Source organism: Mus caroli, unplaced genomic scaffold, assembly GCF_978045245.1.
Source record: "Mus caroli unplaced genomic scaffold, Mus_caroli_1 scaffold_14, whole genome shotgun sequence".
Classification (NCBI taxonomy): domain Eukaryota; kingdom Metazoa; phylum Chordata; class Mammalia; order Rodentia; family Muridae; genus Mus; species Mus caroli.
Window position 1 is genome coordinate 64,935,474 of NW_028227269.1, and position 24,877 is coordinate 64,960,350.

At 36.6% G+C, this 24,877-nt stretch overlaps 1 protein-coding gene across 2 annotated transcripts in view; it reads right to left on the reverse strand.

The window, feature by feature from the left end:
* The window catches only part of Mdga2 (MAM domain containing glycosylphosphatidylinositol anchor 2), a 766,587-nt gene that overhangs the window by 30,304 nt on the left and 711,406 nt on the right, over positions 1 to 24,877 (reverse strand). For both annotated transcript variants that reach the window (XR_015045223.1, XM_021179084.3), the window contains exons 11-14: positions 13,134 to 13,311; positions 11,887 to 11,907; positions 6,725 to 6,880; positions 6,156 to 6,314 (exon numbers count right to left, since the gene is read on the reverse strand). Coding sequence is in view for 1 of the 2 variants with exons in the window: in XM_021179084.3 (XP_021034743.1) it covers positions 6,156 to 6,314; positions 6,725 to 6,880; positions 11,887 to 11,907; positions 13,134 to 13,311 (514 nt within the window). In the remaining variant the exon portion in view is untranslated. The remainder of the gene's footprint in view (positions 1 to 6,155; positions 6,315 to 6,724; positions 6,881 to 11,886; positions 11,908 to 13,133; positions 13,312 to 24,877) is intronic.

Sequence of the window (24,877 nt, forward strand, 5' to 3'; positions counted from 1 at the left end):
CTGTGGAGGAAGCCACATCTCCATAGTGAGTCCTTACTGGACTTTTAATTGATTGTGCACATCATAGAGGTCATAGTCTAGCAGTTGAAGCATTAAAATGATACTTAAGTACCACATTTGAATTTTCCCATGGCCTATAAAATGGATGTGTACATGGGTATTTAGTGAACCAGAAGTTCACCATAATAAATGGGTATATAGTGAACCAGAAGTGATCTTTCAGTGCCAGAGCTCTTGAGTGATCAAGTGCATTGTCATTGAACTGTAATATCTTTTCCATAATTATTTTTGTATTCACATCATAACTTGATCATAGCCCTCCCTCTTCTCTTCATAGACCTGCTCTTGTAAATCCTTTCCCCCATCCCCATTACCCCCTTTTCTTCTCTGAAACAGGGAAGCCCCACCCCTAGGTATCAGCCCACACTGGGACATCTAGTTCCAGGGGACTAAGCACATCCTCTCCAACTGAGGCCCAACCAGGCTGTCCACTTAGGGGAAGGGAATTCAATTGCAGGAAACAGAATCAGAGACAGCCCTCACTCAAATTGTTCGGGTTCTCACATGAAGACAAAGTTGTACATCTGCTCCAAATGTCTGTGTGGTCTCGGTCCAACTCCTGCATAGTCTTTTGTTGGTGGTTCAGTCCTATGAGTCATAAACTTGTCAAAGGAATATCTTTTTCCTTTGAACTTAAAAACTTCAGTAAACTATTGCCTACGTTAATGTGCTGTCTCACTCAACATTTCTTAATATATTTATAGAACACAAGGATAGTCAATTTAAAATTCATAATGTCCCTAGGAATCCCAGATGTTAAGTGACCCTTGGCTTCTGTGTGAAGTAAGTCATCAGCTGCATCAATCCTCTAGTCTAGTAGTCTAAACTTCCTAATGCAGTGGCCCTTTAGTACATTTCTCATGTGTGGTGACACCCCAAGCATAAAATTATTTTTGTTGCTATTTCATAATTGTAATGTTACTGTTGCAAATTGTAATGAAAATATCTGATATGCAGGATGGTTTTAGGCAACCCCTGTGGAACGATCCATCTGCCCCATAGGGGTCGAGATCCACAGGTGGAGAAAATTTGCTTTATTGCTAACAAGTGTGTTAATCTGACCTTTGAAGCATTGAAGCCAGGTGTTGAATTAACCTTTCTAGCTATGAAAGTCCTTCCTACTCTTTTTACACTGTGTAACCCTGAGTGGTCTACTTTGAAAGTCTACTCTTCAGTCTACTCACTGCTATTTAATCAATCATCTTTGAAAATTCCTGGGAAAGCCTGCTGGAGTTCTTATGTTAGCACTTGTTTCACAATGAAATATGATTTTTGTCATAGGGACAATTTCCTGCCTTAAACCTCATGAATCAACTGCTTTCTTCCCCCCTCCTCCTCCCCCTCCTCCTTCTCCTCCTCCTCTCCCTCCTCCTCTTTCTCCTCCTCCTCCTCCTCCTCCTCCTTCTTTTTATTTTAGTTTCTTACATATTAGTAATCACTGTAAAGTTGTAGAGATTTAAACTCTTCTGCTTTAATCCTTGACCTAATGAATGCCTGATGCTGTAGCTTGTTTGACCTGACACAGCACTGCATGTTTTCTTGCATCAGCCCCAAGCCTGGATTGTTTACATAGCTGTGATCATGAAGCAACACTTTTAATGTGTCCAGGTGCTTTTCCTCCGGACTGACAACTTGATAATGGTTTGCTTCAACGAGCTTAGCAGGTAACCTACCTAAGCTCCTCTCAGATCTTCTTTTCTAAGCCCTATCATTTCTAATTCTAATGAAGAGCAGGACACACACGTGAACCTTTCAGTTTAAGAGATATTGATTGGCCTCATTTCAGTGGGATTGAGGCTCATAGCCTAAGGAAGCCCAGAGACAGGAAGATATGGAGGAAGTAACAATGAGAACAGGTAACCTTTGGAGTCATGGTTGGGTTTGTGGTGATTTCAACCATTTACAGCAGTTCCACCAAAGGCAATGGACCAAGGATCACCACAACAGATACAGTAAAAGTAAAGAAAAAAAGAGAAAGAGAAAAGATTCATATATTTTGACAATTAGCAAAACACAGCATAAGAAAAGGACTGAGGGATTCCCTGTTGTTAGGACAGTGGAACTCACAAATGGAAAGAAAGTTCCTAAAAAGGTGAAAAAAAAACCCCACCTTCCACTGAGCAAAGCTGCCTAACTGTTCAAAATTTCAAAGATGTGGAGAATTTGGAATGTTACAAGTCCACACTAAATTATCTTGGGCATCTTTAGCACTAGACTTTATAGCCATTTATTGCCTTTCTCTGTTCATGACCTTTACAAACATCAGATAAATCTCATAGAATATAGAACAGAAACCTAGTTTACAACCAAAAGGGCCAAGAGTGCAGTCAGATGGCATCTGATAGCTACAGCTAGAGTCCCTTGCTTTTCTATAGTCCACGAGCTAATATTTCTACCAGTGTATGGAAGTTTGAATAGGCATGGTCCCTATAAACTCATGTGTTTGAATACTTGGCCCATGGGGAGTGACACGATGAGGAGGTGTGTCCTTGTTGGAGTAGGAATGGCCTTGTAGGAGGGACTGTATTACTGTGGGGATGGACTTTGGGGTCTCCTATGCTCAAGCTCTGCCCAGTGTGGAACACAGTCTCTCCTTGCTGCCTATAGATCAAGATGTAAAGTTCTTGGCTCTGTCCTCTGCACCACGTTGGCCTGTCTGTTGCCATGCTTCCTGCCATGATTATAATGGACTAAACACTTGAACCTTTAAGTCAGCTCCAATGAAATGTTTTCCTTTATAAGAGTTGCCTCAGTCACAGGGTCTCATCATGGCAGTAGAACTCAGATACATAATGTATCTGAAAAAGTATCTTGGCTTGTTCTGTTGCTATAAAGGCACTGAATATGGGAACATCTAAATCTGTTTCTGGGACATGATCACTCATACTCAGTTCCAGACTCAATCACCTCTCCTTGTTGAGGTGAGAACAGTGTGCTTACCTTGACACAAACTTGCTACATTCAGAGTTGCCCAAATTTTACATTTCTAAATAATGCAGTGTCTGTGCAATATAATAAAAGGAAGTATAATAAAACAAAACATGCCCACATTCCATTTGGTTTTAGCTTACTATACAACATGGAGTGAGTATATTTACTTAAATTTTAGCAATTTTTGTGCCTGTTCTCTGCTTAGATGAGCCAAGTAATAGACTTGGAACCTAACCTGCTACTTGTGACCATTTGCACAAACTGAGAAATGCCACCAACAGGCTCAACATAATAGATCTTTACTCAGAAAGAGAACCCAGTGCTGTAGACAGCCAGAATAAGAGAGAGCAACAGAAACACTGATGCACATTTGCCAAGAGGACTAAGGGCAAGGAAGGGGAAGTTAGATGTACTCAAAAGTATTTTGCATCTCATAAATAGACAGACCATTTTAAAGGATGCACTAAAAGTGCTGATCTCATGTATGAGGTGCATATATATTTTGTGCCATATATATCAAAATTCTAAGCCATATATACATACATATTATATAATATATATATCTTAGAATTATGTATTTTATTTTTCTAGTAAATTGGGAAAGGGTAGAGGAAGTTTGAAAGAAATATTAAAAAGGATAGTGAGGTAAATAGACATGATCAACTGAAAAGAAAAAATATATCTGAGCTAATTAAAATTACCTTTTTTTCTTTTCTTTTTTAAAAAACCATTATTAATAGTTTCTTCTGACACTAAATGAAGGGAGTGAGAATTCTGACATGAGATGTTCCTCTCATAGTTAATGCAGAAGGAGACCATGTACACTGATGCCAGAGCCCTCACAGCAGTTTCCTGTCTCTGTTCTGTACCACAAAGGTAATATTCATCCCTATCATATGTATTTCCAGGGCTCAAAATCCCATGCTTTCCACCTGTAGAGTCTGTGATAACTGTGAATACCAAGTGACTCTCACATACTTAGCCTGATTTTCATGACCCTCCAGTAAGTCCCCCTGCAGAGCCATGACTGAGTCCAGCTTCCCAGGTTGAATTATGACTTTGCTCTTTATAAGCTGTGTGCTGGGCATGACAATCAAAACTCTTTGTATTTCAGTGTCTTTGTCTGAGAAACAGGATAATTATCTAAATGAGGCTTAGTGATCATTGTGCAAATTAAAAGAAATAACCACAAAATGCCCTCTTCCAGGGCTATTTGAATATTGAATGGACATGAGATTGCTGTCTGTTACCTGAGAGCAGGAGATGATTATGATCTTATAAATCCAAACCAGGGCTTTCTAAAAGAGAAATTATTGCTCCCATCTTGCATAGGAGGGAACCAAGCACAGCTATTCAAAGTGATTTCTGGGAAGAGTATGCTTCCACATGGTTTCTCTTGTGTCTGCAGTGTTTCAGATTGGGGCACTTCTCAGTTGATTGGCTATCGATCCTGGCTTGTCACTTGCTGCTCCACTGTAAAAAACACACTGGTGCACTTCAGACATGAGAGTGAGGGCATAATGTAACAGATCCGTCCCTACCAACATTGTGAGGTTCAGGTTTCTTCACTGTAAGCATCAGGCCATGGTGTTCACTTTTACAGTGAGGCTAGTAGCTTAAACAATATGATAGTTGGTATATATACTATGTGATTAATTTTGGAAGTCTGTGCATATTTACATTATTTTTATTAATATATATCAAGACAGTAGAGTCACTCTAACTTTATACTTTTGAACAGTGTGTTAATTCTACCTAACTACTGACTATTAAAATGAAGGATTTCCTTTCTTTAGATGCACCGCTGCACTTCCAACCTGTATATATATATATTTAATTCCTTGACCAAACCCTGTGGGGCTAGGCAAGCTTCACTACTCAGGACTCTGTCATAGTTGTTAGGGAGGTTGTAAATGTGTATCTACAGTCTAGTATATTGTCTTAGGGTTTTACTGCTGTGAAAAGACACCATGGCCAGGGCAACTCTTATATTTGAGGCTGGTTTACACCAAGGTAGAACATGGCAATATCCAGGCAAGAATGGTGCAGGAAGAGCTGAGAGTTCTGCATCTTCATCTGAAGACTGCTAGCAGAATACTGGCTTCCAGGTAGCTAGGATAAATGTCTTAAAGCCCACAGTCAGTGACACACCGAATCCAACAAAGCCACACGTACTCCAACAGGGCCACACCTTCTAACAGTGACACTCCCTGGCCCAACCATATACAAACCATAACATATGAAATCCACAGTAATTATTTTAAACACAGGTTCACAATTTAATATAATAATAGCTAGACTGCAGTTATAATCTTAATATTTTTGAATAATAACTATAGGTTCATTACATTTCAAGAAAAATACTTCCAACATATGCAGATCAGTCTTTTGTACTAACTGTACTGTCTAATGGCTAATTATATATATATATACATATATATATATGTATATATATATATATATATATACACACACACATTTAATATATATATATAAATTTGGTGTTCAGTTTTCTGGACTTCACCATTGCATTAAAAAACCTGGAAACTTGGATAATATTTGCTCCCTTTGAGTAATGTGAAGTTCACCTGTTGCTACATGGTACTCTTCTTAGCACAGTTGAGAGATGATTCATGGTAAGTTTTCATTACTACTGTACAAAATATCCAAAGGTAGAAGCTTTTTGTTTTGTATTCCCTTCAAGGCCCAGGATATTCTTAAATTCCATTTAATACAATGTATCCATATAAAAATAATCACAACACTGTTACTAGTATGTAGAAAGTGCTAAAAGTGCTTGTTAATGGGACAATATTCTTTTTCATAATCATTAATGTGCATTGTCATTATTCAGTCATAAGTTTTTAGGAAAGACAACCTAAATTATGGCATGCCAGGGTCACAGAAGACAACATACAGTGTATACTCTACTGATGGTCCACTAACTCTGGATGCACAGGAGAGATTATGCTCAGAGTCTCCAAACTCTTGTTTGAGCTTTGGAATTGGATAATGGGAGAAAATCTGTCTTTCCCTGCAATTTGTAGGCAAGTAATTTAATAAAACTCAATTATAGTATTCTGTGAGTAAAGGTATCTTCATGCTCTGTGTGAAACTTTTATTATGATTGATAAAAAAAGACAATTGAACGTCTGTTACCTTACCTATATGTTGCCCGTACATGTGATAGAAGAAACTGAAACAATATGCACTATTTGTAGGTCCATATGGATTTTTGGGAGCTATGCTGAATACAGGGCTGAGAAGTCGAGCCTTTTCGCCTTCTAGTCTGGGTCGCGATGTCTCAATGTACATATAAAAACCTGAAAGCAGGGGAAGCAAGTGTTGAAACACATACTTATGAGGGAACATGAAATGTTATTGTGACGTTTCAGAGCTTGATTCGAAATAAAAACCGGTTGCATGGCTACACACAATCACAATTTTAACAGAAAAAAAAATAAAGATAGAAAAAAATAACTGAGAGAAATAAAAAATTTAGAGTTGAAATAACACAAAAGTAAATAAAACCAGCCTGATCTCTCAACTGTGTTTATCACTGAGGTGTGAGAAAACATTAATGAGTGCAAATATCTGAATTGCTGATAGTATGTGTAAGATAGGTTTTATTCTGAGATTCTCATGTACATAGCTCACTGCCCACTTGTACTTCAGGTTGAGAACATTTCCAGCTCTCCAGGCGCTGTACGCACAGTCTGGGGAACCTTCCTACCTTCTTTGGAACCACTCCGATCTGCACTGGGACCCGTGTTAGGGGTGTATTTTGTGTTCCTTGTTGCAGTGCTTTGCTTTGTCCAGTCAAAGTTATCCGTATCATCTTGGGTGAACAAACAAATATTACCATCTTCAAATCCACAGTGAAATTCCCCTGTTGACACATTTTAATTAAAGTGATAAGTATTAATTAAATAGTCTTATTAGAAATGCAATGTCTTATTAGAAAAATTTCAAATATCACAGTGGAATAATAGTAATGACATCAGAGCCTTAATAGCACAGTCATCACTAAACATAAAATCATTATGATTTTGATGAAAAAATAGTAATGGTTTTATTGGCATATTTTAATTTTACAAAGCAAATGGTTACATTCCATCATTTATGCATGTACATACAATGTCCTCTGATCATATCACTCTCTGTGCATCCATTATCCCCTTTCTGCCTTGCTTTTTCGTGTCCCCTGTTGTCCTGGTTTTAGAGTAACATCTCACTTTACAATAAGCCAGTATCTTATGACACAATTAAGGCCCATATCTCTTGTTTAGAAACAACCAGATTTAATTCTGATTAAGTAAAAATAATTCACGTTGACTTATGAATGGGGAATTTTTTTTCTAACTTTTAAAAATGCATTGGAACAGTTGAGGCCAAAGTGTCAATTAGGAAATAAACTTTCTAAAACAGGAGAGGTGGTGCAAGCCCATAACTTCAGTATCTCAGAAGTTGCTGGCATCATGACTTCAAAGCACACAGTGAATTCCAAGACAGACTTTTGCATACATAAGACCTTGTGTTTAGAAATAAAAAGAAAGAAAATGAACTTTTGAGTTCACCTGATAGCATTTCAAATCCGTTCATGTTGAGTATGTAATTCTTTATTTCCTGTCCTCTAAAAATTCTCTCTCTTCTGTGTACCTATCTGCAATGTATAACTTTGCTTAGGGCAAGGGGTATTAGGGCAAATAGCTTTTAAAGCAGGCACTATTCATGCTTGACTTGAATGTGGGTTTGTCAGATGTGTGAAATCCACTTGAAGTGCATTTTGTAAAGTAAGTTTATGAAGACCCTGAGGAAGGACTAGGGATTTCAATGCCTGCTTTACGCTGAATTCAGAAACGATATGAGTTCAAAGAGAGACTTTTAAAATTGCCATTAAACGTGGGTGGTTGTAATTTCTACAATACAAGATTTTCTTACTGGGATATATCCTGCTTCAAAAGTGTTTACATAGATGAGTTGGTAAATTCCATCAGAAACACAAGTAAAAATATTTACAGTACACACATTTTTCCACTCAGCAAAAGAAGGACTCTGCAAAAATCTCAGTAATCTTCACTGAGTCTCACAGATAAGAAAACTTTCGTTCAGTCAGCTTTGCTTATTAAAAATAAAGTACAAATAGACTCTGGCTTTTCTGAAGTTCACAAAGAAAAACACATCTACAGACTCTCCCAGTGGAGTCTGCAGTGCCTTTGCAAAGGAGAGCATCCCTTAAGACCCTCAGGAGGGGCATTTGGTTGTGATCACATGACTGAGCTAAGTGAATCCTTCTTTACCTTTAAGGAATACATTTTTGTTATGGTTTCTTTTGTCTGTCAGATTAAATAGTTGCATTGTGTGTTTATATTTATGTTCTATTTAGATGGATATGGTTGAGAAAGGCAATATTCTACATAAACTATTTTTTAAAACCTTGATTTTTATTCATGTAAATGTGTGTTTGTGTTCATTTTAGAGTATTCATCCTTGAGATGTGAGAAAACATTTGAATTGTTTCAGTTGTTTAATGTGTATTTCAGAACTTTCACAAAATGTTATGCTTATATGCTGTTTAATTAGAGTGGGTTGAAGAGATGGATCAGTGGTTAAGAGAATTGGCTGGTCGCCCATAGTACCCAAGTTCAATTCCCAGCACCAAGTTCAATGGTGACTCACAACAATCTGAAACTCCAGTCCCTAGGTGTCTAAAACTGTCTTCTGAGGACACTTCACACACAAAGAACACAGATATACACACAGGCCAAACATCAATATACATAAAATAAATATAACAAAAAGACCTGGTGGGAACTGCTCTTAGAAAATTAAGTAAAATGAGTATTTACAACATAAAATAATTTTAAGATTATTCTATCACATTAAATTAGATCATATATATGTATGATTTTCATATATATATATATATATATGGTTATTCAGATAAAGTTTATTGAGATAAAGAATATTTGAAAGATATGCACACTGAGCTACATAAACTTAGCAAAAGTCAATGTGATATTGGATATCTTACAAATATGAAAAAAGGAAGTCTAAGACTTTCTCAAACACAGAATAGACATTGACTACATCTTCAACTTTTGATAGCTTTCTGATTAATATATACGTATATATATTAACATATATACGTATATATTAATCAGAAGTTATATATAATTTAAGATATATATATATGTGTATGTATGTATGTGTGTATATATATATATATATATATCTTAAAGACTGTTATGATTTGAAGGAGAATGGCCCCAAATCTTGCTATATCTTAATGTTCAGACCTCAGCTGGTGGAGTTGATTGGGAAGGACTGGCATCTTTTCGGAGGATGTGTGCCAGTGCAGTTGGTTTTGAGGTTTCAAATGCCCATGTCATTCCACGTAGAATGCCATGCCTCCTCAAGATTGTTATGGATCAGATTTAAACTCTTATCTACAGCTCCAGTGCCATACTATACCTGCCTGCCACCATGCCTGCCTGTCATAATATTCATGGACTCAACTACCCTCTAGGACAGTGAAACTCCAATTGTTTTCTTTTATCAGTTGCCTTGGTCATGGTGTTTCTTCATAATAATAGAAATGGAACTATGGCAAATATACATAAGATAACGAATTTTAAATAATCAACATGCTATAACCTCAACATTCTACTCTGCAACCTCCCTTGCCCCTCCTTCAGATCTATTGTGATATGGTTAAAATAAAATTTAGCAAATTAGGAATACAAAGTCTGGAACTCTATGACCTTCTTGCATCAGCCTATACTCTTTTGCAGTTCCTTGGAACATGCAAAAAATCTAACCTCACATTAAGTATAAAGTATTCTCAAGGACTGATATTGAGATTAGATTTCATAGTAAATCTTCTTCTCTGGTTTGCCAGAGACAGAGATGTGTGATAGCTAATTTTCATTGACTACATACAGGACTAGACTTGTAATCACTTAGGAGATACATCCCTTGTTATATTCCTTATTTATTTATTTACCTATTTTTATTGGAGGTTTTTTTTTAAATATTTTTTATTATGTATTTTCCTCAATTACATTTCCAATGCTATCCCAAAAGTCCCCCATACCCACCCCCCCCCAACTTCCCTACCCACTCATTCCCAATTTTTGACCCTGGCATTCCCCTGTACTGGGGCATATAAAGTTTGCAAGACCAATGGGCCTCTCTTTCCAGTGATGGCTGACTAGGCCATCTTTTGATACATATGCAGCTAGAGTCAAGAGCTGTGGGGTACTGGTTAGTTCATAATGTTGTTGCACCTACAGGGTTGCAGATCTCTTTAGCTCCTTGGGTACTTTCTCTAGCTCCTCCATTGGGGGCCCTGTGATCCATCCAATAGCTGACTGTTAGCATCCACTTATGTGTTTGCTAGGCCCTGGCCTAGTCTCACAAGAAACAGCTATATCTGGGTCCTTTCAGCAAACGCTTGCTAGTGTATGCAATGGTGTCATCGTTTGGAGGCTAATTTTGGGATGGATCCCTGGATATGGCAGTCTCTAGATGGTCCATCTTTTTTTTTATTGGAGGTTTAACTGAGAAAAAAAAAACCCCATCCTGCTGGGCGTGGTGGCACACACCTTTAATCCCAGCACTTGGGAGGCAGAGACAGGCGAATTTCTGAGTTCGAGGCCAGCCTGGTCTACAGAGTGAGTTCCAAGACAGCCAGGGCTACACAGAGAAACCCTGTTTCAAAAAAGCAAAAAAAAAAAAAAAAAAAAAAAAAAAAAAAAAAAAGAAAGAAAGAAAGAAAGAAAAGAAAAAATCAAATCCATCCTGAATGTGGGTGGTACAACCTCATGGGTGGAATCGGCGACTGAATGAAAGGGAAAGAGGAGAGCGAGCTAGATAGGCAAAAGCATTCATTCATCTCTCTTTCCTGACTTCAGATCCCATAGCCATGCCTGCATTCTATGATTGATAGCATCTTTATATACCATGAGAAAGCATGAATCCTTCTTCTCTTGAGTTCCTTCTACTATGTAATGAATATGAGGTATTTTTTACATGTGGGACTAATTTTCAGGTATATGCACGCTGTTCTTCATCATGTATTTATAAAATTTAATGAAAAACAAACAATCAGAATTCAGAAGCAAAACCAGATCAAATATATTAGAACTTAAAATTACATAAACATAGTTATTTGTGCCCAGGTCTGCTGGTGCATGTTTGAAATTCCTGTACTTAGATGAAGAAGACAGAGATGATAGTAAGTTTGCACTCTAGTGCACTCTAGTCTACTCTAGAATACATAGTGACACCTTGTCTTTAATGAGTACAGTGCTAAAGTAAAATAATACTATCTCTGAGGAAAAACTCAAATACAAACTTAATAAATAATCAAGGGATGGAAAGATGACTCTTTGGATAAAATTGCATACTTCAACTGCATGGTGAGCTGAATTAAAACCCAGGACTTCATGGCAGCAGTAAAGAACTGACTTGAAAATTCTTCTCTGATGTCCAGTAAAGATGCAAAGTGTTACACTTTTACTCCACTGCATATGCCATATACACAATTACATATATACATTCACTAACAATAGTAATTATTTTATAATTGGTTTTGATAAGGAGCCTTTGTCTTTATGACAAAAAGAATGTTAAACAATTTGAGGACATGGGCCCATATTTTCTCATTTAGTTAAATGTATGAACATCAGTTATCAGTATTAAAATATTTGTTTTTCTATCATATTCTCTCAACTTTAAAGTTAATATAAAATGCCATTTCTACTGTTTTAAAAATCACTGTTTTATACCAAGTAAAACAGATTTTACCTAATCTTTTGCATATATATAGATAATCCATTTTTCTTTACTATATAATATAAAATAATTTTCAGGTAAAAATGATATACTTACTCAAATGAGGATTTACAGGTGCTGGAAAAAAAAGCAAATATAGATATATTAGCAAGATCTAAGTGCATTTGAAAATAAAAGTTTAATTAGTCTATTCAGAGACCTGCAGTTTCTTCTGAACCTAATGATGGCAGTAAAAATTATATTTGCAATCCATTTAGTTCTATGGGACACAGTGCAATTTACTTTGAATTTATATTAAGAACTTCCAAGTACCACAAAGATCAATGTTAAAAAAACATCGGGGACTCGTTTATTTTCCAAGGAATGCTATGCTAACCTTTTATATCTTAACCAGTGCTAAACAAACCCAGAAATCAAACAGAAGCTGTTGGTAGAACAATCTATAATCTAGATGAAATGAGAATATAAATTATATAAACCATTATAAATAAGAAAAACTAAGAGATTACACTTATGTTTTCTGCTATGTTCACTTTTACAGAAAGTAATATAACATAAAAATTATGAAGTTCTCAAATCATATCATGTGTTAGAAATAAATAATATATTCATACTATTTGGTTTAATTAAGTTAAAACACACACACTACACATGTACACACACACACACACACACACACGTATGCACACACACACGTATGCACACACACAGGAATATCAGAACAAAGAGTTACCATATTTTAAGTGATGTGACACAATTAGTACTTTTTGTGCACACACTCAAAACACATCTTTGTTTTAGAAATCAATTATGTCTTCAATAAAAACGCCAGCTGATTTCCACTCAAGGGGGAAATATAGATTTGAAGTTTCACTAACAAGTAAAAAAAAAAAAAATACTTCTTTAATGTAAAAGAGAATGTGTGTATGGATCAGCATTTAGCACTGAGAGCAAACACTGCTCTGGGTATAACAGCCTTATTGTGTCTTCACAGAATTACAATGGTCAGTAATGCATATTATTACTCTCCCTTAAAAAAAAATCATTTCCCTGGAGCGTCACAAACCACCATGTAAACTTGCAGCTTCCTAGGAAAGCAAACCCCACAAGCATGCACATTAAGCCTGTCCACACTTACACTAAAACACCCAGCCCAATTCAAAGAATTGTCATGTGCAGTTGTTTGCATTGAATCCAAATACAAAAACTATATCCTTAACTATCTTTTCTGCTTAATAAACGTACGCTTCCGACAGAATCAGAATATAACTACAATTGTGATAGGGGCCATGATTATACATAATTTAATGCACAAATAAAATGAAAAAAATAACCCTGATTACCTGTATATTTAATTACACGAATTGTTGAATCTCCTTCACCAAATTTAGTGAGAGGAGTCAATCGGACTTCATAGGCCTCTGGTTTAATAAGTTCTGTCAAGTTATATGTAATCAGTTCTCCTTTCTGAATATTTCCATTTATTTTAATCTCCTGTTCCCACCAGCGTTGCTGTCCAGCCTGAAATCAAAACAATTGTATAATAATATTTCTAGCATCTAATTGAAAGGTGCCCAGTTTGTTCAAAGAAAATGAAAAGCAATTTATAAGCTTATAGAACTTCATTTTAGGAGTTTATTAAACATGCAATATTATATACATATATTTTATAATGTCTTACATCTTGCAGATGTTTCTTGATAACTGCAAAATTATTGGAGGTTAGTTAAATAGATTCTGTTGGTTTTAATGGATCATTTTACATTGAAAGTTAGAGCACCAAACAAATACCATCATTTGATATTTTTAAAAGGGTGTATATAACTACATCTTACATAATTTACTGATGGTGTATTAGATTCTTGAACAGTGGTAACATTTTTACCATATCAACAAGCATGTGTACCAAATAGTTTCCAGAATAAATTATAGGTATTACAGTTTTAAGACAGGCATGACTATAATCTTAGCTGTTTAAAGTCCAATCAAAGCAGAAATAAAATGAAGACTGAAATTAAACTCACCCTAAAGTTATTCCTAAAATTCATATATGCCATTAAAAAATTAAAATAACAAAGGGATAAATAGTGACTCAGTGTGTCAATGGGAGGAATCCATTTCTAAGTCATCAGAGGGCAGGTGCATAAGAACGATGTGTGGTAGTAAATCAGATGAAACTCAGGATGGACATGCAGTGACTTGAAATAAGTTGTTCAGTTTAGCAAAAGGGATTAAAACCCTACTATAGCAAATCAAAAAGGACCAAGTGTCACATAGAATCCTATACTAAACACACAATGCTCCGTTAATTTTATGATTATTTGGGGGGAGGAGAACCAAGAACTGAACTCAGGCCTTCACACTTGATTGCAAGTACTCTATGTAGAGAAATTTTAATCCAGCAACATGGCTGCTCTGGAATGGGATCATATCCAGAGATATTATCTGGACGGAATATAAACATATCCTGGAATATAGTATGATCATTGAAAACAGATATGTCCTTACTACACACCTTCAATTCCAAACAATGAGGATAAGGTTAGTTTGTGGAAGGAAGTTTGAAAGTGACATCTAATTGAAGGATAGATAAAGTGATGAATTGGAGAAAGATTTGACACAATGAGTCAAAATATGCTCAACTTTCAAAAGAACAGACAGGAAAGATACATGACTTAAGAGAGCAGCACAGTGTGCGTGTGTGTGTGTGTGTGTGTGTGTGAGAGAGAGAGAGAGAGAGAGAGAGAGAGAGAGAGAGAGAGAGGAGGGGGGAGGGAGAAGGCAATTTTACAGAGACAGTTGACAAGTAAAAATAGAACAAGCAGGAGAACAAGGAGTCAAAAGATTAGAACAGGTTGCTAGAGTTAGTTTGAGGCCAAGCAGATCAATTCATTCAGAAGCTGCTGAGAGAAGCAATTGGAATGAGCCAGATTGAAGAGGAGTTTAGGCCAGATTTGATTTGATTTGACAGCTGATTTGATCCAGCAAGCCAGAGTCCAGAAAGAACTAGAAAGGGTGAGCTTATTCAGCAGTAATCCTCTGAGACGACAATTATATCAGGTGAATAAAAGTTACTTTTACACTCTATCTCTGACGTACATACTTCAGCCTTGCTCAGACAATTTTAGAGAACAGTTACAGAAATTACTAATAAACTAAATGAGATGATCTAATAAAGACTTTTCTGAGATAAAAAGTAATTATCCCCAAACAACAATAACAACAACAAAAACAGCAAAACAAAATTAAACAAAACAAAACCAGTCTCTTCAAGTAATTCATTTCAGTGACTATAACAATAATAAAGGAAAACTACTCATACATGAAACAAATTCAATAATTTCTGTGAAGCCACTTTAAATTTGGTTTGGCACCTGACAGTCAAGAATTGTTCAGTATTAGGTAATCTGCTGGAGGAAGTAGAATATGTTCTTTTCTCTTTAGATGGAGAAACTGAACAAATTCCAGGGAGTCTTTAATTTCTTTTTTTATTTCTTCCCTGACCAAGTTGTCACTGAGTAGAGAATTGCTCAGTTTCCATGTGTATGTGGGCTTTCTGTAGTTTTTGCTGTTATTGAAGACCAGCCTTAGGCCATGGTGATATGATAAGATGCATGGGATTATTTCAATCTTCTTATATCTGTTGAGGGTTGTTTTTTCACCAATTATATTGTCGATTTTGGAGAAGGTACCATGAGGTGCCGAGAAGAAGGTGTATTCTTTTGTTTTAGGATGAAATGTTCTGTAGTTATCTGTTAAATCCATTTGGTTCGTAACCTCTCTTGGTTACACTGTGTCTCTGTTTAGTTTCCGTTTCAATGGTGAGAGTAGGGTGTTGAAATCTCCCACTATTATTGTGTGGGGTTCAACGTGTGTTATGAGTTTCAGTAAATTTTCCTTTATGAATTTGGGTGCTATTGCATTTGGGGCATAGATGTTCAGAATTGAGATTTTTCTCTTGGTGGATTTCCCCTTGATGAATATGAAGTGTCCTTCTTTATCGCACTCGATAACTTTGGGTTGAAAGTCTTTTTTATTGGATGGCAACTTTTGCTTGTTTCCTGGGACCATTTGCTTGGAAGACCTTTATGCATCCTTTTACTCTGAGATAGTTTCTGTCTTTGTTATTGATGTGTGTTTCTTGTATGTAGCAAAATTCTGGATGTTGTTTGGGTATCCAGTCTGTTAGCTTATGACTTTTTATAGGTGAGTTGAGGCCTTTAATACTGAGAGATATTAAAGAGAGATGACTGTTGGTTCCTGATATGTTTGCTTTGGTTGGTGGCATTATATGCTTGTAGGTCTCTGCTTTTGAGTTTGTTGTGAGATGTTTAATATTCTGTCATTTCTTTGGTGCAGGTATCTTCCTTGTGTTGTAGTTTTCCTTCCAGGATCCCCTATAAAGCTGGATTGGTAGATAGATACTGTTTGAATTTGGTTTTGTCCTGGAATATTTTGGTTTCTCCATCTATGTTGATTGGGAGTTTTGTTGGCTATAGTAGCCTGGGCTGGCATTTGTGTTCTCTTAGAGTCTGCATGACCTCTGACCAGGCTCTTCTGACTTTCATAGTCTCTGGTGAGAAGTCTGGTGTAATTCTGATAGGTCTACCTTTGTATATTACTTGACATTTTCTCCTTGCGTCTTTTAATATTCTTTCAATGTTCTGTGCATTTAGTGTTTTGATAATTATGTGACTAGAAGATTTTCTTTTCTGATCCCATTTAGTTGGTGTTTCATAGGCGTCTTGTACCTTTATAGCCATTTTTTTTTCTTTAGGTTGGGGAAGTTTTCTTCTATGATTTTGTTGAAGACATTTCATGTTCTTTGAGCTGGGAATCTTCATTCTCCTCTATTCCGATTACTCTTAGATTTGGTCTTTTTATTGTGTCCTGAATTTCCTGGATGCTTTAGGTTAGGAGTTTTTTATGTTTTGAATTTTCTTTGACAGTTGTGTCAATCTCTTCTACCACATCTTCTACACCTGAGATTCTCTCCTCTATTTCTTGTATTCTGTTGGGAATACTCACATCTGTAATTCCAGACCTTTTTCCTAGGTTTTCCATTTCCAGGTTTGCCTCCATTTCTGTTCTCTTTATTGTTTCTCCTCCCACTTTTAGGTTACTTTATTCAATTCCTTCACCTGTTTACCTGTGTTTACCAGATACACTGAATCTAATAGAAGAGAAAGTGGGAAAGAGCCTTAAACTCATTAGCACAGGAGGAAATGTCCTAAACAGAACTCCAATGGCTCGTGCTCTAAGATCAAGAATTGATAAACAGGACCTCATAAAAATAGAAAGCAAAGGACATAGTCAATAATAGAAATCAGCAACCTACAGATTGGGAAAAAAATCTTCACTAACCCCACATCTAATAGAGGGCTACTATCCAAAATATATAAAGACCTCAAGAAGTTAATCACTCAAAATATGGGGTATAGAACTAAACTGAGAATTCACAACTGAAGTATCTCAAATGGCTGAGAAGCACCTAAAGCAACGTTCAAAGTCCTTAGTGATCAGAGAAATGCAAAATCAAAACTTCCCTGAGATTCTACCTTACACCGATCAGAATGACTAAGATCAAAACCTCAGGTGACAACACATGTTGGAGAGGATGTGGAGAAAGGAACACCTCTCCATTGCTGATGGGATTGCAAACTGGTACAACCTGTTCTGGACATCCATCTGAAAGTTCCTCAGAAAATTGGAAATAGATCTACCTGAAGACCCAACTATGCTATTCTTGGGAATATATCCAATAGATGCCCGACCATGCCACAGGAACATGTTTTCCACTATGTTCATAGTGGCTTTATTTGTAGAAGCTGTAAACAACCTAGATGTTCCACGACAGAAGAATGGATACAGAAAATGTGGTTCATTTACATAATGGAGTACTAGTCAGCTATTAAGAACAAGGATATGCTGAGTTCTGCAGGCAAATGGATGGAACTAGAAAATATCATCCTGAGTGAGGCAACTCAGACCTAAAATGACATGCATGGTATGTACTCACTAATAAGTGGATATTAAAAAAAGAAACACAAAACAAAACAAGTACAGGATACCCAAGATATAGTCCACAGATCTCAAAAGGTCAGCAAGCTGAAGTGCCCAAGTGAGGATGCCTCAGTCCCACTTGGGAGAGAGAAGAAAGCAATCACAAGTAAGAAGGAAAGAAGGGACCTAGGAGGGAAAATGGATGGTGTGGGAGAGTAGGTGAGAGAGTAGAACCTGATCTGTTATTGGGTTAGGGAAAAGAATTGAAGCCCTGGGGGTCAGCAGAAAGAATGGAAACAGGCAACATCAGGAAATAAGAGGTGGAGTTGGGGACCTCCAGAATGCACCAGAGGCCTGGGAGGTAAGAGACTCTCAGGAATCAAATGGAGGAAGATGAAATGCCTGATAGTAGGGAGAGGGAACTTATAGAGCCCACCTCCAGCAGGAAGACAGGCATCAAGTGAAGGATGAGGTTGCCATCCCACAAACATATCTCTGACCCATAATAGTTCCTGTCTGAAAATATTACAGGGATGGAAATTGAGAGGTGCCTTAGGAAAAGAAGGTCCAGTGACAGGCTCAAAGTGGGATCCAGCTCAAGGGGAGGTCCCTAGGCCTGACACTATTATTGAGGCTATAGAGCACTCACAAAAAGGAGTCTATCATGACTACCCTCCAAAAGACCCAACAAGCAGCTGCTTCTGAATGGACAGAAGCAGCTGACCCCTGTTGTTGAATTAGGGAAGGCTGAAAGAAGATGAGAAGGGCAATCCTGTAGGAAGACCAGCAGTCTCAATTAATCTGGACCCCCAAGATCTCTCAAACACTGGACCACCAGACAGAATACACTAGATGATATGAGGCCCCCAACACACATACAGTAGAGGACTTCTGGGTCTGTGTTAATTCAGAGATGATGTACCTAACCTTCAAGAGACTGGAGGCCCCAGGGAGTTTAGAGGTGGGGTGAGGGTTTCGGGCATCCACATGGAGACAGAGAGTGAATGGAGAGGAGGTGTGACTTGTGGAGCAGTCAGAGGGTGGATCTGGGTAGGGGGAATGGGAATGGAATATAGAGTATAATAAATAAATTAATTTAAATGAAAAATATTCCTTAAAAATAGAAAAAAAGAAAAAGAAATGCATACAGTCATCGTACATACAGATCAGATTGTATTTATATAATTACAAACATATAAATATGTATTATGCACACACATGTAAGGTCATGAGTCAGAGAGAGATCAAGAGTATAGGTATAGAGAAGACTGGGAGATAGGAAAGGAGAGAAGAAAAATGTTACATTTTAATTTACTAAATAAATACATAGGGAATAGAAAAAAGAAAATATAGGAGATAATAAATGTGACTATGATTAAAACAAAGTCATAACACATCAAAGTGTAGAGAATGAGTATCAAAGGAGCATTCAGCCACATCTAGGATATCTTTATGTCCTGCCCCTTCTCAAGATTCTGAGACTATTGAAAACGGGGCAAAAGATTGTAAATGCCATAGATTGGGCATCACTTAAGGTAAACAGTGTATTCTGGAAATGACCAAGCCTCCGAACTCATGAATTCAGAGCAGCTCTGTGGCTGCCTGCCTGATAGTCCACAGGATCACAGTCTACATTCCAATATGAATGGCCAATATGTTTACAGTCCTCCACCCCCAATGACTGAGGAGCTTAGGACAACCCAGCAATGGGAAGAGAGTCTGATGTTGTTTAAAGTTGTAGTCCCTGGTAGGTCAACACCACACCCATTAATATATAGCCAACATCAACTGGACTCTGTTGATTATTTTTTAAAGTGGTACGACATTGGGAGGCGTTGGGTGTAGGAGTGATTTTTTTTTTTGGCACATAGTGGGAGCAGTAGCAGAGAATGTGATCAAAACTCTAAAAAGAATTAACAAAATAATACATTTTAAAAGTTTGCTGTCATTATCATCCCCCATTTGAAAGGGATGTGTAAGCCTGAACTTTTAATAACTGTTCCACACAGAGATAACCTGAATATATTAAAAATGCCTATAAGTAAACAAGAAACAGAGTTGAGTAGCAAAATGACTCAGATAATAGCTATTTCACAGATGAAGAAACTCCAATAACTAATTAATTAGGGAAAGCTAAGTCTTCACAATGAATCAATGAAATAGAAATTAAATCCATATTATTTCACATAATCAGGTAGAATAAAACATTAAAAATTTAGCAGTATTAAAGTTTGGTGCCACTATGAAAGAGTAGGAAACTTTAAGAATGTCAGAACCTATGTGCAAGGAAGAAAAGTGAGCGTGAGGTCACCTCACTAACAAATGAGGCCGTAAAGGTGTTGTAGATTTACACAGGAGCCTGGACCATGTTCAGTCTGTAGAGGATTTATGATGCAGTAGGCATCTGTGATAAGTTATCTGATAGCCTTGATTTCTTTTAGTTCCACATCACATGGGGATAAGAAATCACCAAGTTGATGGCACAATGCCTTGGTGCATCTGAGGGACCCTGAATTTTAAAATCCTTACATCGTATAACTGACAGCAACCAAACTTGCCCAACATATTTATATCTTTATTTCATTGGACATCAAATCTTCCCTCTACTTCAGAAAGGGAAATTTTCTCTAAGGGAGTTTGCTGTGTATATGAACTTTAAAATGGACATAATAAAATGACAAAGTGTGTCTGTCCACAAATGACATGCAGAAGCACAGATCTATAGAAATCTGTCTTGCAAGCATGTAGTCCTGTTGGATATGTAAACTGGTCAAAGTTCACATGACATTAAAAAATGTTACAATTTTTAACAGGTGTATTCCCATACTCAGTGACATTGATACTCAAACATTAGAAACATAAAAAAAATGGTGTAAGCATAAGTAAATAATGTATAATAATAAAGTCATAGGTATCCCTAAAATATCTCTGGGGCCCACAGTTTCTTCAAAATAACTTAATGTAAATAACAATTCTTCTACTGTCTTTAGATTTTAAGTTTTATATGTCTAAGCTTAAGGCAAAAGTAAATCTATTTCACAAGGTAGATAAATCAACCTTTAGATAAGTGTATAAAAGCAAATATTTTACTATTATCAGGAGAGAATAATAGAAACAAGATACAATTTTCTGCACATGTAAGCTCGAGAACACCCTGGTATGTAGCAGCACATGCAGAGGGAGAGACTATAGGCATTCTGTTGAAACGATGAATATTCTGTTCAAGTGTTTCAGCTAGAGTGGCTATGTTGAAAATGTTATAAACTACAAAGTATATAATTTCACATGTATATTTAAAAAAACGCAATACCTTTGGTTCCAACCCTTTAATTTAGAGCTATGATGAAAGTATACATTTCCATAATTGAAAGCATAAGCACTTGAATACTATGTATTGCATATCAGCAGGCTGTGCAAAATACACAGATGGAAAGCTGAAAGCATTGTTTTCACATACACATGAATGCACGATTACACCCACTTACTAAGGAAAAAACCACCAAGCAACTGGGAACAAGGGATCCAGACCATAAATATAGACGACATCCCCAATTTATCCCTCCTGTGTACTGAGGAACTCAAGTATTAAAATTAGTTTCCATGTCAATTTAAAAGTCCATTTTCTCTTTCCTAATAGATATGTTCCTTTTGCATAACTTAGAGCTAGCTGATGCCCCCAAAGTCCTCACAGTGTGGCTATTTTTATTAAAAACTGTAGTTTTATTTGTTTATTTAATTTTTACCACGCAGGATAATTAGCTATTGCTAGAAAGGTCTAAGGAGGAAAATAAACATGTTAAATGCTTCCTAATTTTCAAAGGAAGAAAATTAGATACTTTAAACATCTTAGACAAAAAGCCTGTAAGAGACTTAAAGACCAAAGTGTGAGTGCTTCGGTCAGTCTTAGAAGGTGTAACAAAATACCCACGGGAGCAAATATGGAGACAAAGTGTGGACCAGAGACTGAAGGAAAGGCCATTCAGACACTGCCTCACATGAGGATCCATCTCATACACAGTTACCAAACGCAGACACTATTGTGGATGCCAAGAAGTCCTCGCTGACAGGAGCCAGATATAGCTTCTCCTGAGAGGCTCTTCCAGAGCCTGACAAATACAGAGGTAGATGCTCACAGCCAACAATTGAACTGATCACGGGATCCCAGTGGAAGAGTTAGAGAAAGGACTGAAGGAGCTGAACCGGTTTTCAACCCCATAGGCAGAATAACAATATCAACCAACCAGAGCTCCCAGGGTCCTACCCATCAACCAAAGAGTACACATGGAGGGACCCATGGCTCCAGCCGTATATGCAGCAGAGGATGGCCTTGTTGGTCACCAATGTGAGAACAGGTCCTTGGTCCAGTGAAGGATTGATTCCCCAGTGTAGGGGAATGTCAGGGCTGGGAGGCAAAAGTGGGTGGGTGGGTGGGAAGTGGGTGGGTGGGTAAACACCCTCATAGAAGCAGGAGGATGGGGGATGGGATAGGGAGTTTCGGGGGGGAGGGGGAGTAAACAGGAAAGGGGATAACATTTGAAATGTAAAGTAAATAAAATATAAAAAAAAAAAAGAAAAGAAAAGAAAAGAAAAGAAAAGAAAAGAAAAGAAAAGAAAAGAAAGTACGAAATGAAATCATGCTGCCATTTCTTTGTTATTCCGTCTGGACAGTGAATCTCTAACAGCACTCTTATAGACTCCACTTATAAGGACTAGATGAGGGAGATGTTGGGATGACTGACACATCTTAATTCCTGAGCCTTTCTCCAATCCCCAAAAGAAAATGATTTAACTTGTGTGATGACTTACTGTGAACTTAAATTTGAATGTCCTGAAAATAATTCCTTTCATACCCCCCACTTATATTTCTCTCAGCAGTAGTTACTTGATTATTTAACAAAACGAGAAATTATGACAAGCCTCAAATAAAGACAGCTCTGAGCAGGCCCATAGCTTCACTCTTCCTGGCAGGTCATGTGTTTTTCTTTCTCTGTTTCTCAGAGCAACAGATTGCTGACTGGAGGGATGTGAAGAATTTGTGCAAGCAGAGTCTGGGAAACATGCTAGCATATGAAAGGAAGGTTTGCAAAGTATCTTCAATGATATTTTTAAGGGGGAAAGTACTACACATTACTCATTCAGAACAGACTTCTGTGACAGTTAGGTAGAATGCCCTTACTCAGGAATAATAAAAATGAAAAGAAAGGGGAAAAACAGATTAAGAAAAAGGAAGGACTACATATAGCTCACAACTTTCAACCTAGATTAAAGCTGTTATAACATAGTTAAGATTGTACCTCTATGAAAATGAAAACAAAATCAGAACATATCTTTGAACAAAGAGCCTTTGAAACCCTGAACAAAGCCAGTGACTCTAATAAAACAGCTGAAATGTAGCTGAAGGGCTAGAAGCAAGGCTAGCTCTTTACATTCTGGAATGTTCATCTACGAATTTTAAATTAATTCGGAGTCCCAAGATGATAGCTTAAAGATTAGAGAAGTTTCCCAGAATAATTTAAACAGAGCCAACATCTATTGATTAAATTTAATGAGGTAGGCCGTATCCTATGTATCTCAATGATTAGTTAATTTAACATAAAATTATGTGGTAGCTACTTAACTACCTTTAAATTGTATCAATATTATAACCAATCTATTTCATTACATTTTATAGATTATTATTTTTCTATATAAATTTTTTGAATAACTAAAATAATACAATTAGGGAGAAAATAAAATATATACTCAAACGAATTTTGGTCCAAGGTCTTCCTCTCTTTTTGTGCTATATTTTCATGTCCGTTTGTTCCTCATGAATCATTATTACTATCTATCTTACATATTTTCTCAAACCATTGTAGTTATCATCAGTTTAGCAAAATTATTTATAATAATGGCCAATAGTATTAAATACCTACTATGAGTCAATTTACTTCAGAAGATTTCTCTAACTCCATCAGGGCTGTCTCCTAAGACTAGCTAGACTGCCTTGGCTTGATAGTAATGAAAGAATAATCATTTGAATTCAACATGGCATTCACTGGGAGCAATTTTCAGCTTAGTATGTTTTTATAAAGTGGAGTGAACAGCTACACTGTAACTTTAAATATGATGTCATATACTATTTTTATTCCGTGGGCAGCATGATATCAGCTGAAAAGTATGGACTTAGCTTGGAAAAGAAGAAAAAAAGAGTCTACACAAGGGTTGAAATAGAGATTAGCATTACTTACTGAATTTTGGATTGAAAATATCAACATTATTCTCTAGTTTTAGAAATCACCAAACAGCACTAGCTGATAACACTAATAATCTTTCCAAAACTTAAGTTTCCATGACGAACAAGCCATTAAATAAATATGAGCTATCTTTGTGTGTAATCTGGGTCTTAAAATAGGAAATAGCAGAGAACACACAAAATGTAGTCTCCTGTAAAATATCCTCAGCCACATTTTAATTCATTGTCAAGTTCTGTGTTCTTTTCCTTGAGCCAGAGAAATTTTAGAATTTATAAATTACCTGAAATAAAAGGTCGTAATTTCGGTAAAATTTTTTTATGACTGAAGAGACTCAGTAACTTATTATTGCTTATATTATAGAAGTCAATGTGGCTAGCCCACTCCTGGTCTTCATACCTTTTGTAGAAAGCATGTATACAAATGGAGATATTGTATGATGTTTCTGAAAGGCCAGTGGAGAATGCACACACAGCTGGAAATGGGCTCATTTGTTTTGTGGAAATGTTTCTATGTTTTATGTTTTTAATGCTTTGGTTGTATTTTTAATTCTAGCCTGGTGCTTTCAATTCAACAAGCAAATTCAAGCATTGGTAGTCATGCACACAACAATGATAACAAGATAAAAAAAAAAGCAAAACCACAAAAGTCAAAAACCAATCCCGCCTGTGTCTGATGGATGTTCCTATGTAGCAGCATGTTATCAGTGAGCTGTGGCTATCTAAACTGGTGTATGTAAAAAAAAAGACATACCCATCTATTTCATAGACACTCTGTCATTTTGTTTGTCTTAGTCTTACACTCATATACAACTTATAGTAATGTTGTTAACATTACTATATATAATGATG